The sequence below is a fragment of the Symphalangus syndactylus genome, chromosome 21 (genome assembly GCF_028878055.3).
Source record: "Symphalangus syndactylus isolate Jambi chromosome 21, NHGRI_mSymSyn1-v2.1_pri, whole genome shotgun sequence".
Lineage (NCBI taxonomy): Eukaryota > Metazoa > Chordata > Mammalia > Primates > Hylobatidae > Symphalangus > Symphalangus syndactylus.
In genome coordinates, this window is record NC_072443.2 from 4379722 (window position 1) to 4395362 (window position 15641).

Sequence of the window (15641 nt, forward strand, 5' to 3'; positions counted from 1 at the left end):
AAGGACTAGTAATAAGGAAATTGAAGATACGCTTTGCATTTCAGCCATGCAGAGCAGGCTACAGTTTCTACTACCTATCATGTGCGTTATTTGAATGTAAACCACAGATTGCCCTTTATTTTAGCTTAAGTATGCTGAAATGTACACATGTAAAAATTATTTAATGCAGAACCATGAATTTCCCTCTTTTTCTAAAATAAATTTAATGTACTCAGTTTTTCCATAAAACTACTTTTGAAGTCTCTTTGTCAGGAGTAAGTTAACCAATTGTAAATCAATAACTGCTAAAACTAAAATGGTGAAGCAAAACAAAAAGCCAAGTTTAGAAACTTACAATGTCCGTTGCCAAAGTGAAGTCTTTTTTCATCTGCCCTGTGTTTTGACTTATAGCCACAGAACCTGGAGGTAAATCAAGGAAAGCGAACACATAAGAGGAATCTATTTAAAATAGTTACCTATGCTCAGAATGTGCAAAGCATAAAAATAAAACATTTTCCTCAAACAATTAAATGCTTTAGTGAAAGTTTAATAACTTAATATTTCCTAAACCCTCTGAAGAAAGCCCCCCTCTCTGGGGGCCCTGGAAAGCTGCCTAATGAGGAGATACATAGAGTTGCTTCCCACTGTGCAGACCCTCCAGTTCAGTTTTTATAATGGCCTTAGAATGTGTTTATAGTATTTTTTAACAACTTCTGTTAGAAGGAATGAAGGGTAAAGTCTCCATGGATAATGATTAGTGCTGTGCAGTGTTACCCCTGCTCTGGGTGAGAAAGTGTCAAGGAAATCTGGGGTTATTTGAAGAGTGAGGAGATAATTAGAGAAAGAAAGTAAAAAGTAAGAGTAGTGTCAGAAGAGAGAAGAGGAGGGGTGTATGTTAAAGAGTGGGGACAGGAATTTAATGTAGAGCAGAAAATCAAAACTAAAGATGGAGAAACAAAGAAAAGGAGGAGAAAGAGAGGAACTAAACTACAAGTGGAGACATTCTTATTTGTTAAAATATTTTATTGAGCACACTCTTCACATTTTAACAGCAATCAACCGCAGCAAACAAAGCAACAATGAAAGTGAATAGTAAAACAGACTGGGAACTCACCTCCCAATCAAAACATAGATGACAACAGTGAGGAGAATAACTGCTACTGCCGCTGAAATGGCGATCATGACCACTTGGCTACTTTCACCAGAGATGGAGAAAGCTGTGAGGTTGAAGAGAAAAAATAAGAACAGGTATTATAATCATGACTAACATCTACATGGAACAGTTGATTGATTCATTAATTAATTAATTTGTGTTCTACTTTTACCTGAAGTATGGCTTAATGTCTGATACAATGTTGAAAGTATTCTTTACTTAATGTTTAAAAAAATAGACATTTCCCATAATTTTGCTTGAAATTTCTACCTAATTAATAAGGGTAAATACTTTGTTTCCATGACATCAGTCAAACATTATTTAAATGTCTCCTGTCCAAAATATGCTCTACTGGGTTTCTCTGGAAACTCGTTGAATGAACCAGAAGTTATGGGAGGATCTTAGAGAAGAGAGGAAGATTTCTCAGCATAAAATTATAAAAAGCTTTCTAATTAAGCTTGTTTTACCTCCAATGTCCATATTCATTTGAAAAGTGATATAATACATGGACCTCAACACATACCACCAACAAACTGTCCCTCTATTTCCTACCTTTATAAATGGCCCATTTATTCACCTAGACAAATGGTTGGCAAAAAGGCCCAGAAGCCAAATCTTGCCTGTCCCCTGTTTTTGTACAGCTCACGAGCTTATAATGGTTTTACATTTCTTTTAACAGTGGTAAAAAGTCAAAAGAATGAGATTTCATGACATGTGAAAATTCTAAATCTAGGAAATTCAAATTTTGCTGTTTATAATAAATAAATTTTATTGGAATATAGCCACAATCAATCATTAATTTGTATATTGTCTATGACTGATTTTATGCTAGAATGGGCAAGTTGAGTAGCAGCAATAGAGAATGATGTGCACAAAGCCTGAAATATTTATTATCTGGCCTATTACAGAAAAAAGTTTACTGACTTTTGACCCAGACCAATGCTTCTCAAACTTTAATGTTCACAAAAACCACTCAAGAATCTCTGGAAAAGCAGTTTCAGATTCAGTCAATCCGGAGTGGGGAATGAGATTGTGCATTTCTTATGAACACACAGGCAGTGCTGATTATGATGATTCCAGACCACAACATTTTGAGGAGCAGGAATCTAGACCATAAATATAAAATAACCTTCTCCTCTCCATCTCCTAATCATTCTGCATCTAATTAATCACCAAACACTCTTAAATATCCCAGTTTAAGTCTTCATTTATCTTCTGGATTATAATTAGAAATTCCTAATTTGGTCTCTATTTGTATGCTTTTCACATGTTTTATCTTTCAGAATATTCCTTCTAAACCATGAATTTGACCGTGTCATTCCTATGCATAAAATTTTTGCAAAGGAAAATTTTGGCTCTCTATAACTTTCAGGATAAGATGCAAATTTTATAGCAGAGCATGTAAAAGCCATTTAGGATCTGTTTCGTGTTTAAAGCCCCAGCCACATCTCCTACAAACTCCATAAGCATCCTCATCTCTAGATATTTTAAAATACACACAATTCCCGGAACAGCCTCTTTTATGCTCTTATTTGCATATGTTGTTCTTGTGGTAAATGCTGATTAAATACATGAACACCTCAGGACTCAAAAGAAGAGCAGATTTTAGTTATCTGAATACTATCACCTCCCCAGGAGCCAACATGTCATCTTCAGCCTGAACAAATCTAAGTTTGGAAGATTTTCTCTAAAATATGTGGTTTTAGGGATAGTTAAATAATGCAAGAAAAGAAACGTGACAGATAGGTTGTTAGGAGTTTCCTGTGAGTAGCATCTGAAAAAAAGTGCTCAGAGTGTGGCAGGATGGCACACTCATAATATAAACTGTTGCAAGCCCTTTATTCTTTACTACCAGCAAACTATTGTTTATACCTCTATGGCAGTCACAGGAGTGCTTGCTCAGATGTTCCTGCTGCAAAGAGTACAGTCAGCAGACAGCCTCCAGCTGCTGCACCTTCAGCTACAGCCTTCAAGCACAGGTTATGTTCCCCTTAGTGACTAAACAGTACTGGCAAAGGGTTACTGGAGCCTGGCCATCCCTGCCCAATGCAACACTCCTCAAATGGGTGATCCGTGCTCTGAAACTCCCCATTGACTTGGCCGAAACCCTCAGAGCTGCACTGCTGTCTAGGGCTCCCCTCCTCAACTCTTTCTTCTTTCCCTCCTTCCCTTTGTAAATGACAGACCTACATCTCAGTCTGAGGTTCTGCTTGCCTGGCTCAGCTCCACCTGCCTTTTATCCTTCACAAATATTTCTCCTATAAAGCTCTTGTAGTTTCATCTTGGTATCTTCTTCCCAGAGTATCTGGCTGATACATCCCTATCCATTGGCTACAGATCTGTGAATGATTTGTGAAATAGTTTAATCCAATATTTCAAAAATGCTCCATAAACATATAGTGGTGACTTGAACTCATGCTTTTCACTTTGCATACTGTAATAATTTATAGAAGGCAGCAAGGTTTGAATTCTCTGGTTATTTTGATTAGCCAGCTTATAAAATAAAGCTCAGTGAAACTGGGAAGGGAAATATGATAGGAGAAAAAATAATTCTCTATTTCTTTTTCTGTTGAAAACAGAATTAAACTAGGATCTCTCTACAGTTTTTTCTGTCTCTAAAATATATGACTCTCAGAGGCTATCTAAAGCACATAACTAAATCAGATCATTTCCATTGCTAAAATTAGCAAACATGTGAATGAATAATAGTGATGAGTTACATAGGTGTCTAATAATTTAACATAATTGATAGCTATTACATTTCTTAATAATTCAATCTGAATTTGTTTTCTGCTCCCTCTGTTTCTAGTCATTTCCATTTTACTCCATCCTACACAGAGTGCTGGCTTTCTCTCTCAAAAGAGTGATTCAGAGTTCATTCTTTTGAGTCAGAACTCCTGGTTTTATATTTATTTGCTGTGTGACATAATTTTGTTGTTTGAGAACTAAATGAGTTAGTAGTAGTAGAACACTTACAGTAGTGACAAGCATATATTATGTGCTCAAAAAATGTTACAAATGTTTATATCATTTCCCTGGTTAAAACTTTGCAAAACTTTGCAAAAGTACTCTATTTCCTACAATATTATGGATGATGAATGCCTGATTTTTATATAGAAATTTCTCCATTTAATGATTCCATTCTCCCTTTGTCAGGCTTCCTTTATGTCCCCTAGTAATAGGACCCAAGAAATTAAAGTTGTACCATTTTTGCTCTTCAAAACAACAAATAATGAGGGGGTGAGGCATTCGGGAGCACTAATTTAATTATCCCTGGGGTTGTCTTCTTCATAGTAATATCCAATGAAATCCTCTAATTTTAAAACTCAACTTTATTCCATAGATTGTTATTCTTGAAATTCTTCAGATGTTCAAATTATGGACTATTTGTTTAAACACAACACACATGCATAGTGAGTACCTACTATATGAGGCTATATGAGGTACTATTTTAAGCACTTTACAAGTAATAACATATTTAATAAACATTAAAATCTCGTGAGTTATCACATGATGTTCCCCAATTTCCAGATAGAAAAGCTGAGACATGGAGACTTGAAATGACTTGTCAAGTTCACCCTAATAATGCTCATTTGCTCTAATGTATTTGCTCTTAACTCTCACCTTATCCCTGGGTTTCTTGTGCACAAAGCACACACCACGCCTTCAGTTTTTCCCCACTGAGGGTTTCCAAACAGTTGGACTATCTGCTTTTCCAAACGTGCCCTAATGTCTGTACTTCTTGTATTGGCGGAAGCTACCTTCATGCTAGGAAAATCCTTTTATTCTTTTATATGCCATGCTTTCTATGGGTCTTAGTTTAGTATTTTTTTCATGTGTAATAATTGCATGGTTCAAGACTTCGAAACCTGGAGATTCTAGGTTTGCTGCCCCCACTGACTAGATATTCAAACTCAGAAAAAAACACACAAAATCTGTATCTTAGATCACGTATAAAATGATACAATAGTATCTGAATAAGTTATAGAACAGAATCAAATGAAATGTTTATCATACTGCTTTATATACTGTCATGTAGAAGCATGGATTCTGGAATCGATGTATCCCTTGCCAATTGTGTGACTTTGGAAAACTTCCTTAACCTCTCTTTGCCTCAGTTTCCTCATCTGTAAAATGAAGATAATAATAAATATAAAATACTGACGTACAAAAATATTTTAAAGCACTTAGAAAAAAATATGTGCTCTACTCTGCTTCCATCTCTTCCCTATAAAGTTCAGAAAATGTTATCTAAATTCCAGCTCAAAATACATTGTGTTCTACCAAGAAATATGCATACATGTCATGAATAAGACATTTCTTATGTAATTAAAAAATTAAAACCGGCCAGGCACGGTGGCTCACACTTTTGGAGGCCAACGCAGTCGGATTACTTGAGGTCAGGAGTTTGAGACCAGCCTGGCCAATGTGGTGAAACCCCATCTCTACTAAAAATACCAAAATTAGCTGGGTGTTGTGGCACATGCCTGTAATCCCAGCTGTAGAATCGCTTGAACCCAGGAGGCAGATTTTGTAGTGAGCTGAGATCTCACCACTGCATTCCCACCTGGGCAACAGAGCAACACTCGGTCTCAAAAAAGAATAAATAAATACATAAATAAAATAAAAAATTAAAACTAGAGGGAAAAAGCAAACTGTTAAATACAAACATAAGTCTTATGCCTTTTTTTAAAAAAAATCAACATATAAAAAATAAGATTCTTATTAAATACTTAGAGCATTTAGGAATACGTCATTTTGATTTAAAAAAAACAATAGAGACAAGAAAAATTTTGTCTTTTACCTCCTAAGACAAAAGGCATTTTTTTCTCATTTATATTTAAAATCTAGAAACATTACGGTGAAATAGCAAAAGTAAACTAACTTTTGTAAACAAATTAAAATGTATAACTCACGGTTTTTAAATAAATAAGGAGGGGGAAAAAAGCTCATATTTTTCCATCCTTTTTTCCTCTTCTCTCTCTCAATCAATGGAAGCATTGCTAATACAAAACTTACTTGGCAAAAATCATAAGGCCCTGCAGTTTTCAAATGAGATATTTCCTAAACCTCAGACACTGAAGCCTCATTAGAAGTTTATGCATAAATGCTACCACAGCAATATCTGTGGTAAATCTGAAATTACATTAGAATTTTAAAATATATTGTTTTTGCAAATTTACTTATCAGAGAGGGTTAAGTGTTAAGACCATGTAAGATTAGAGGGATGTTCCCAAATATGCATAAAAAATGTTTATCTAATAGTGATCTGAGCCTTTTGCCTCATAATATGCCTGATTTCTACCACAGGACACAATAAATATTAGCTACTGCTAATTCTATGATTTCGGATCTCTCCTGATAAATCAAATTTAGATTTTGTTATTGCTGTTATTTCAAATATTCATTTAAGTCCCAGTACTTTGGGAGGCTGAGGTGGGTGGATCACCCTGAGGTCAGGAGTTCAAGATCAGCCTGACCAATATGGTGAAACTGCATCTCTACTAAAAATACAAAAAAAATTAGCCAGACGTGGGGACGTGAGCCTGTAGTCCCAGCCACTGGGGAGGCTGAGACAGAAGAATTGCTTGAACCAGGGAGGCAGAGGTTGCAGTGAGCTGAGATCATGCCATTGCATTCTAGCCTGGGCAACAGAGCAGGATTTTGTCTCAAAAAAAAAAAAAAAAACAGATTTTGAGAAAAGTTAATCTGTAATCATTTCAAAAGGAGAAACTTCTTTCTTTGTACCACTTAACTTTGCAAAAAGTCTTAGAAGTACTAATGTTAAGTTACACTTATATTTTATTATTGAGCCATCTAAAGTTTTTAATTTGTTTTAAACCTTGTTGGCACTTGCATTTCCATCATATTTCATGTTTTGTTTCTAATATCCTCTGAGGGTGATTTCTCTGTACACATTTTATTGTGAGGATTAAACAAAGTCTTTAAGAACAGATTTACATATCTGAGGAGAGGACGGCAGCTCTCCTTTGAGTAGAATTGTCATGATTCAGTTATGAGCAGTTGATTTCTAAAAACATGAACATTTCAACACCTGGTGGAATTTACAGCTCCTTATTGTAAGCAGCATTTCTAATTGTCTGACAGAAAGTGTGCCATAAAATATGTACTCCAACATGAGTAAACTTGATGGAATAAATACTATATAACTAGAATGATTCTTATATTTTTAGGCCAGTCCTGAAAGTTTTTATCAGGTATCAAATTTGGACACAAAAATATACCAATAACAATGAGATTTTATGTCAGGAACAAACTATCTAGAAAATGGGAAATACAGGTGTCAAGGAAGAATGGGAAATGGGAATGGTCAGAAGATTATTATATTCCTTCAGCAGAGTGTTGAGCATTGCCAGACCTTTCCTGGGTAATCTGTTTCTAAAGGGTGTGCATCTTTGCTCATCTTTCTAGGCTACTTTACAACAGTGAATTTAAGTTGTAGAAAACTGATAGTGATATATATCCTTTTTCCTTTAACAATTGAAATAACACTTGTTTACTAGAAAGACAACTGGTTTGTGCCCTGTAAGAAATATGACCTCAATCATTACATTTATTACCCTCAATGGATATTAACCAGTTTGGGATATATTAGCACATTTTTAACATAATATGATTACCTAAACACACACACACACACACACACACACACACACACACGTATCTGTTCTTCAAGTTTTTCTTAGAACAGGTTTTAATCTCTTGCTAATCTGTTTATTAATTAATGAGTTAAGTAGCCAGGCATGGTGGCTCACACCTATAATCCTAGCACTTTGGGAGGCCGAGGCGGGCAGATCACAAGGTCAGGAGATCAAGACCATCCTGGCTAACACGGTGAAACCCTGTCTCTACCAAAAATACAAGAAATTAGCCAGGCGTAGTGGCGGCCGCCTGTAGTCCCAGCTACTTGGGAGGCTGAGGCAGGAGAATGGCGTGAACCCAGGAGGTGGAGCTTGCAGTGATCCCAGATCGCGCTGCTGTACTCCAGCCTGGGCGACAGAGCAAGACTGTCTCAAAAAAAAAAAAAAAAAAAATGAGTTAAGTAAAATCATTAACTTCTACTCATTTTATATTAGTGCCATAGACATAATTTTACCTTTTTGAAAATTATATTTTAGCAAAGGGCTTTTTTAAGTATGAAGAAAATTCATTTGAAAAAAAGAAAAGTTACTGGAAAAACGTTTGCCAGTTTTAGGCTAATTTTAGCCAAATTTGGGGTTAGAGGAACAGGCTATTCAAATTACTTCTGAATGTGAATGAAGTGATAAAACACATTTTAGAAAATCCTTATTCTCTCTGTGATATGCTATTGAATGTGTTAAGGATTAAAACAAAATTAAGATTCTCATGGATCAGCAAGTTTCTTTTTTGTGGTTCATTGAATCATGCAATGAACCTGGAATATCTGAAATGACAGGCACTGGAAGTGTGTTACTATATTAAATAATGTTCCTCAAAAGCAATTTGTGGCTGAAAAAAAAAAAACAGAAGCATTTCATGCATTAGAATATGTTTGATTTGCATACGAGAAAAAAAGAAACACAAAATGTAAACCCACACAAACACAAATCCTGTATACAGACACAGGGCTCTGCAAATTGCAATGTCCCAAGCAATATACCTTAAATGTATCACATTTGTTTAAAACTTAGAAACAGTGAGAATAAACGATCAGACATCTTTTGCAAGATCCCTGCCCCCTCCTCTAAACTACATTGAAATAATACATACAGTCTGGACTAGTTTCAAACTCAAACTTGCGGCTGTTCGTCCCATATCCAGCGGCTGTTCGGGCTCGGATTTGGAATACGTATATAGTGTCAGGCTTGAGGCTACTGATGGTAACATTTGTGCCTCTTGCCCTCAGAATGGTATAACTTGTCTCTTGTTCCTGCTTTGAGGTCAGAAAAAAAAAATCATGTTAAAATCAAATCTTCATAATGCTAGAAAACGATAAACAGTGAACCACTCAAACCTGATTCTTTTATATTTTAACACAAATCATAGGATGGATTTAAAAAGTCATATCGATTATTTCAATTATTTTATTCTCTGAACACAACTTAGGCATTTTTTTTTAAACAAAGTCTTGCTCTGTCACCAGGCGGGAGTGCAGCAGCACTACCTCAGCTCACTGAAACCTCTGCCTCCCGGGTTCAAGCGATTTTCCTGCCTCAGCCTCCTGAGTAGCTGGGACTACAGGTGCATGCCATCACTCCCAGGTAATTTTTGTATTTTTAGTAGAGACGATGTTTCACCATGTTGGCCAGGCTGGTCTTGAACTCCTGACCTCAGGTGATCCACCTGCCTCGGCCGCCCAAAGTGCTGGAATTACAGGCATGAGCCCCCGCTCCTGGCCCAACATGAGCATTTCTAAAAATAAAAATATTTACAGAATTTCCTAGTTTGAATATTATGATTTCTGCCCTGCATGTAAAGCAGGAAAATTTTGGCTTTATTCTAACCAGTAAATACGTGAGAGAAGATATGCTGTCTTCAAAGTCAAGGTTGAGAGAAAGCTTAAATCTAATTCCAACAACAAACTTAAAAGAAGAAAATATCCCTTTGAATTAAACCTAATAGGAATGCTGTATTGATTCTGCAGTAGAACATTTTTTATATCAACCTTAAAATATTAAACATAAAAAATCAAGGATTTATATGTAGCTCTGCATTATTTTTAGCTTAACTGTATTTGTGCTGTATTTAATCTAAGTCACTGTGGTTTGGTAGAGACAAAAATCTCCAGATCAAAGGCTAGAAATATTTCCCAAAAAGGATCTCTAGGAGATTCACATTGTACATTAGGTTCGCACCACACATTTTAGTGGTCTCTTTGTGTCAAGCCTTGTTTACAAAAATTGAATTTATCAAGAATTACGTTTTTTCTCTCACATATATTATTATACACAGAGCTCCTATGGGGAACCTTATTTCGAGCAATGGTACAATGTCCCTGCACCTAGAGTAGGACCTAGAGTGGGTGATACGAAACACTGTATATCCTCAACCAAAACGAGATTGAATAGTACAGAAAACATGCCATACATTACATATACTGTTAATCACCATCAGTATATGTAATGTATATACTGTTAATCACCATCAGTATATGTAATGTTATTTCACCATACTGAAATAAACAATCAAGAAAGCTAGACCTTGTGGACCTTAAATCCTAGAGAATCTTTCTAAATATTACCGAGCATACTATAAATACTTAGAATTAATTTTTAAATTTAGGTATATGTGATGCAAATATGTATTTATAGGAATATATTTTAAATAATATTACAGGTATGTATGTATCAAAAAATACTTAGGGAATAATCAATAGATTTGACCATTTTTTCCTACAATGGTTAATATTGTTTAAAAGTAATGTCCAGGGGCGGTGGCTCACGCCTGTAATCCCAGCACTTTGGGAGGCCGAGGCGTGTGGATCACCTGAGGTCAGGAGTTTAAGACCAGCCTGACCAACGTGGAGAAACCTCATCTCTACTAAAAATACAAAATTAGCTGGGCATGGTGGCGCATGCCTATAATCCCAGCTACTTGGGAGGCTGAGGCAAGAGAATTGCTTGAACCGGGGAGGCGGAGATTGTGGTGAGCCGAGATCATGCCGTTGCACTCCAGCCCGGGCAACAGGAGTGAAACACCGTCTCAAGAAAAAAAAAAAAAAAAGGTAATGATGCTTGTTGCGTTTTTTGAGGGAGTTTGAAATAAGGCAGCATACTTCTCATGTTTGTGAAAGGTACAGATGTATACAATTAAAATTTGAGATCAGCCTCATAGATCTAAATGTTAGGTGTTCTTCTCCCAGTTCTGAAATCTAGTTTGAACTGAGGCACATTACTGATTTTTAAAAATTTTGTGGCATCATTTATGAACATGAATTACTATATTTGCCCATTCTATCCTGTCACACTTCTGAAAATAGATCACAATCCTATGAGTATTTGACTTTACCACAGTAGAGGACTCAAAGCTAAGAGAAAATTTATTTCTACTACAATTTTGGAACAATGAAGTTTATTTGGCATCAATTTCTTTTAATGAAAAAGATAGACTCTAGGCTTTCTGTAAGAGAGACTATGAAAAAAATGACATTATACTAGAGAAATACATTAACTTCAAGCAAGGAAATAACTACATAATGCAAAACAATGTTTTTACATTATGCATTTTTGCACAGTTGATTACACCAATAATTCTCATAAGGATCTATTATCATGTAGAAAAAGGTACCTGATATAGGGAAAAACCTACTAAAGGAAGACTCATGGCTGCCACAATTCAAAACAGAGGCCTAATATTTATTAGCAATGAGGCTGTGGGAAATTCATATAACATCACTCTCAGTTTTCTTATTTGTAAAACAACTGACTTTGCTACTTCCATAAGGTTGTTATACAGCTCAGACTTAAGTAATGTCCACAGAAATGTTCTGCAAATATAAACTGCTATACAAATGCACAATTTGCATTTAATTCACTTTAACACACTTTATAAACTGAAGTAAATACACAAATATGTAGTGTTCATGTTAGTAGCTGTGAAACTAACTAGCTGTGATTCTAAGGTTTAAACATATCTTGCCTTTAAACTTTACTATCATTTACAAACAGAAAAAAATGAGTTATTTAGAGTGATGGAATACTCGCCACTCAGGGCAAAATAACCACATAACTATTTTTTAATAATTTTTAAATTTGAGGTAAAAATAACCATGTGCCTATTTTTTTGAATAATTGCATTATCAAGCCACAACTTTATGTCAGGCAAATTTATCCATCTATCCCCAACCTTTTAAATTTCCTTCTACAGGGTCAAGAAAATCTTTTCATCATCAGTTAAATAATACAATATTCTTGTTACTAGTGCAGTGTTGCTATTTGTATTGAATGAAATGCATGTGAATTTGAAGATCAGGAAATGATGCTTGAGGCAATGAACTAAAAAAACAGTTCACAAATAGACCAAAAAACCACAATAAAATAATTGGTAGAGTAGGGTTCTTGGTGTAAAAGGATATAAATGTCATGCTATTGCCATAACTGACTGGATTAAGTTGGCAGTGGCATCTTTGATGTTGTTTATTGCTGTAGAATAGGGGGTATTCAACAAGATTCTTTCTAAACCTTCCTCTACCAATAAATCAAAGGGGTCACAGGGCCACAGTTCTAAACAGTGCTCTACCATTTACTAGCAATGTCACTGGTTTCTTTGCAAGAGCACAGCTCATGAGGAAACAGCTTCTTGCCTACACAGCCCAAATCTGAAACATTGTTTCCGCACCTTTTCATAGTATTTGACCTCGTAGTCCAATATGATCCCATTAGGATGTTCAGGTTCTTGCCAGGACAAAGAGATGCTATTTCTGGAGGTCCGATCTTTCTTAATCGTCAGGACAGGTGATGGAGCTGTAAAGAGAGGACGGGAGGGGAAGGTGGAAGGAAGCAAATTAATGGGTTGGAAAGGGTGGCGAATAAGAACAGAGAGAGAAGGGAACATGCAAATGGAGTCTATCATTGTTCCAATTTTTGGCAAGAAAGCACTATTTCCATTTCCAAGGCTCTTGAGTATTAATCTGGCCCCATATCCAGACTCAACAGCTGGATGATAGCCCTGGTACATGCAGGCCTAGGGAAAATGTGCTGAGATTCTCTGCTGCTGGTGCACTAGTGGCAAGTGAGCAGATGTTTTCAATCTGCTACTATAATGTACGCAACGAAATATATTTGATATATTAAAAAAAGAACAAAACATCAGGACTACCTATTTGTTATAATGTAGCAAAGTTATTAATGCCAGATTCTCCAGCTCATTGATAACATTTTCATATGCAGCTCTGCAAGAGGACTGGAATCCATTATGCACAAGGAGTCCCATGGTATCCATAGGTAATAATAATATTTAGTGAATTGTAAAATAGACATGATTTAGGCCATATTACAGTAGGTCTTGACTTCTGACAAACATCTCTTGACTACAAAGAAAAGGAAACAACCATCTTCTTTTTTTCGTTTTATTTCTTAAAAAAATACTTAATGAGAGGTACCAAGGAAATGACTGCTCTATGTGTTACAATTACCTAGACATGTTTTGAAATGTCTTATTTGATGGTGATTCTACACTTGCTATGTTTTGCTAAGCATTATCGAAAGTATGGAATATGAATAAAAACCCCATCTGTTTGGATCAGATATCATAGGGTCAAATTCATTTCTGACTGAAGATTAAAAATATTTTAAGTGATTTCCTTCTTCAAACCCTTCTATTAAAAGGAAAAATTCATACTATCATCAAAGTACTTCTGCTCTCAAATCTCAATCTTGGTTCACTCGCCAATCGAAATGTTTCACTGGAGTTCAGTGGCACCCTGCCTTAATGGAATGCAGCAAAATAAACTACAAACAGACAACAGACAAAAACTCAGGAATCTTTAGATACATTAACTGTTGAATTGTTTTCATTGTTAAACAACTTATTTTTATATAGATTTTTCTCAAATCAAGGACCGTAAGAACCTCATGTATTTGTATTTCCCACAAGTTAACAAAAGTTCCATATTTGTTGATGTTTCTATGATTATCACATGATAACTTTTGCATCTAACCTCTCGTTCAAACTTTCCTATCCATAAACACTTTTCATTTTTATTCTTCATCTATAATAGAAACTTTCATGATGCTTGCCTTGTGCCACTTCAGAGAAAACTGTACACCAAAAAACAGAATCTACTGCAATATTTCCCATCCACTGGGTTTTATTGTTTGTGAGATCTCATAGGAACTCCTTCTGATTGAAGCATGGATTGGCCTGGGAATGATGACTTAATCTTTTATTATCTTTTCTTTTTTTAAGACAGGGTTTTGCCCTTGTGTTCCAGGCTAGAGTGTAGTGATGTGATCTCGGCTTACTGCAGCCTCCACCTCCCAGGCTAAAAGCAATCCTTCTGGCTGAGACTGCAGGCTTGTGCCACCACAATCAGCTAATTTTTTATTATTTGTAGAGACAAAGTTTTGTCATGTTGCCCAGGCTGATCTTGAACTCCTGGGCTCAAGTGATTCTCCCCGCTAGGCCTCCCAAAGTGCTAGAATTACAGGCATGAACCACCACACTTGGCCTGACTTAATCTTTTGCCAAGGAAAAATGTAGCTGTTGCTTTTTGGATGAAAAAGTAAATTCACTTTCTTACCAACTTTTTGCTCCCATTAGAAATTAATATCCTTTCATATAAATTAACATCATTTACCTTTCATTATCAATTCTTCATCTATTCAATAATCCTCTATTTTAGTCCCTAAATTCGTTTCACCCCCACAACCCTGTGATTTGTTCTCTAAAATTGATTCCAAGCAAAAGATAAGTTATTTTTCTTGTATTTTAGTTGAAGCTTCATAAACATATTCAATATTTATAAATGTATTGCCGAATTATAAATAAATGGATATGTGGATTTTTTAAAAAATATTTTATTTTTACTTACTTTAATACTTAGAAAAATCAAATCATTATCCAATCACTAATAAAAAAATTGCAGCCCCAATGTCTTTGGACTCAAATTTTGCATTTTCTACAGTGAGGAAATCCTACTAATTTTTCTGCTGAAGGAAGTCCATTAATGGAGTTACAGCTAATGTCAGTTTCAAGAGCATTTCAAGAAGCTCAGTGGTGGAACACATGAGGTCCTGCATTTAATTTGATACCACCATGAAACTTTCATTTTTTCCTAGTGGTTAAAATTCATTTTCAAAGAAGTTTTGAAAATAACCAGGTAGAGCATCTCTCCTTTAAAAAAAGAAAAGTGAGAAAACAATTCATTTCAAAGAACAATTGCGATGAGGATTGTATTAACTTTTTAATAAAAGCTTTGCGGACTGTTTTGAGGGTCTGTCCAAATTTTACTGCTTCTACACTGAGCAGGACTTTATAACTGTTGAATTTCTTCAAAGCTCTTTGAGCAAGCTGCAGGACCCTGTTGGACTGTAATAAATAGGCTTTTGTAATTCCACAGTTACTTAAGTAGAGGCAATTGCTTGAAGCTTGTGCCATCGCTATGTTAAATGAACCTTTTCTGATTGCTGCTTTTGGATCCCTATTAAATCATTTGTTCTGCTCTTTTAATACACGCCCCTTGTGCTGGCTGCATTTCAGCAAAGTTCAACTCAGTACACCAGCTGGAAGCCTGGTACTTTTTAATACTCATCAATATTTTAATATTAATAAATAATTAATAGGAATTGTTTTTCTTTCCCCTGATAAATGATGTGGACATAATAAAACATAATGGAGAAAGAGACAAATTCTGTGGGCACTCCATTGTATCAATGCTTTTAAAAAGTTTTCCAGAACACTTTTTAATTCATGTTTTGAGGTATGATTTATCGATTTTTTATGTGCTGTAACACAATTTAGAATATTAATGAGAAAGAGTGATACAAATTATGCTTTTCATTAATTTTCAGATATCAAAGAGTAATTT

At 35.4% G+C, this 15641-nt stretch overlaps 1 protein-coding gene across 2 annotated transcripts in view; it reads right to left on the bottom strand.

Moving 5' to 3' along the window:
• EPHA3 (EPH receptor A3) overlaps positions 1-15641 on the bottom strand; it is a 375121-nt gene that overhangs the window by 68872 nt on the left and 290608 nt on the right. The window contains exons 6-9 of one of the 2 annotated variants that reach the window (XM_055259775.2): positions 12452-12576; positions 8885-9044; positions 1094-1196; positions 335-399 (exon numbers count right to left, since the gene is read on the bottom strand). In XM_055259775.2, the coding sequence (XP_055115750.1) occupies positions 335-399; positions 1094-1196; positions 8885-9044; positions 12452-12576 (453 nt within the window). Of the gene's footprint in view, positions 1-334; positions 400-1093; positions 1197-8884; positions 9048-12451; positions 12577-15641 lie in introns of both variants that reach the window. The other variant, XM_055259774.2, reaches the window with a different exon arrangement.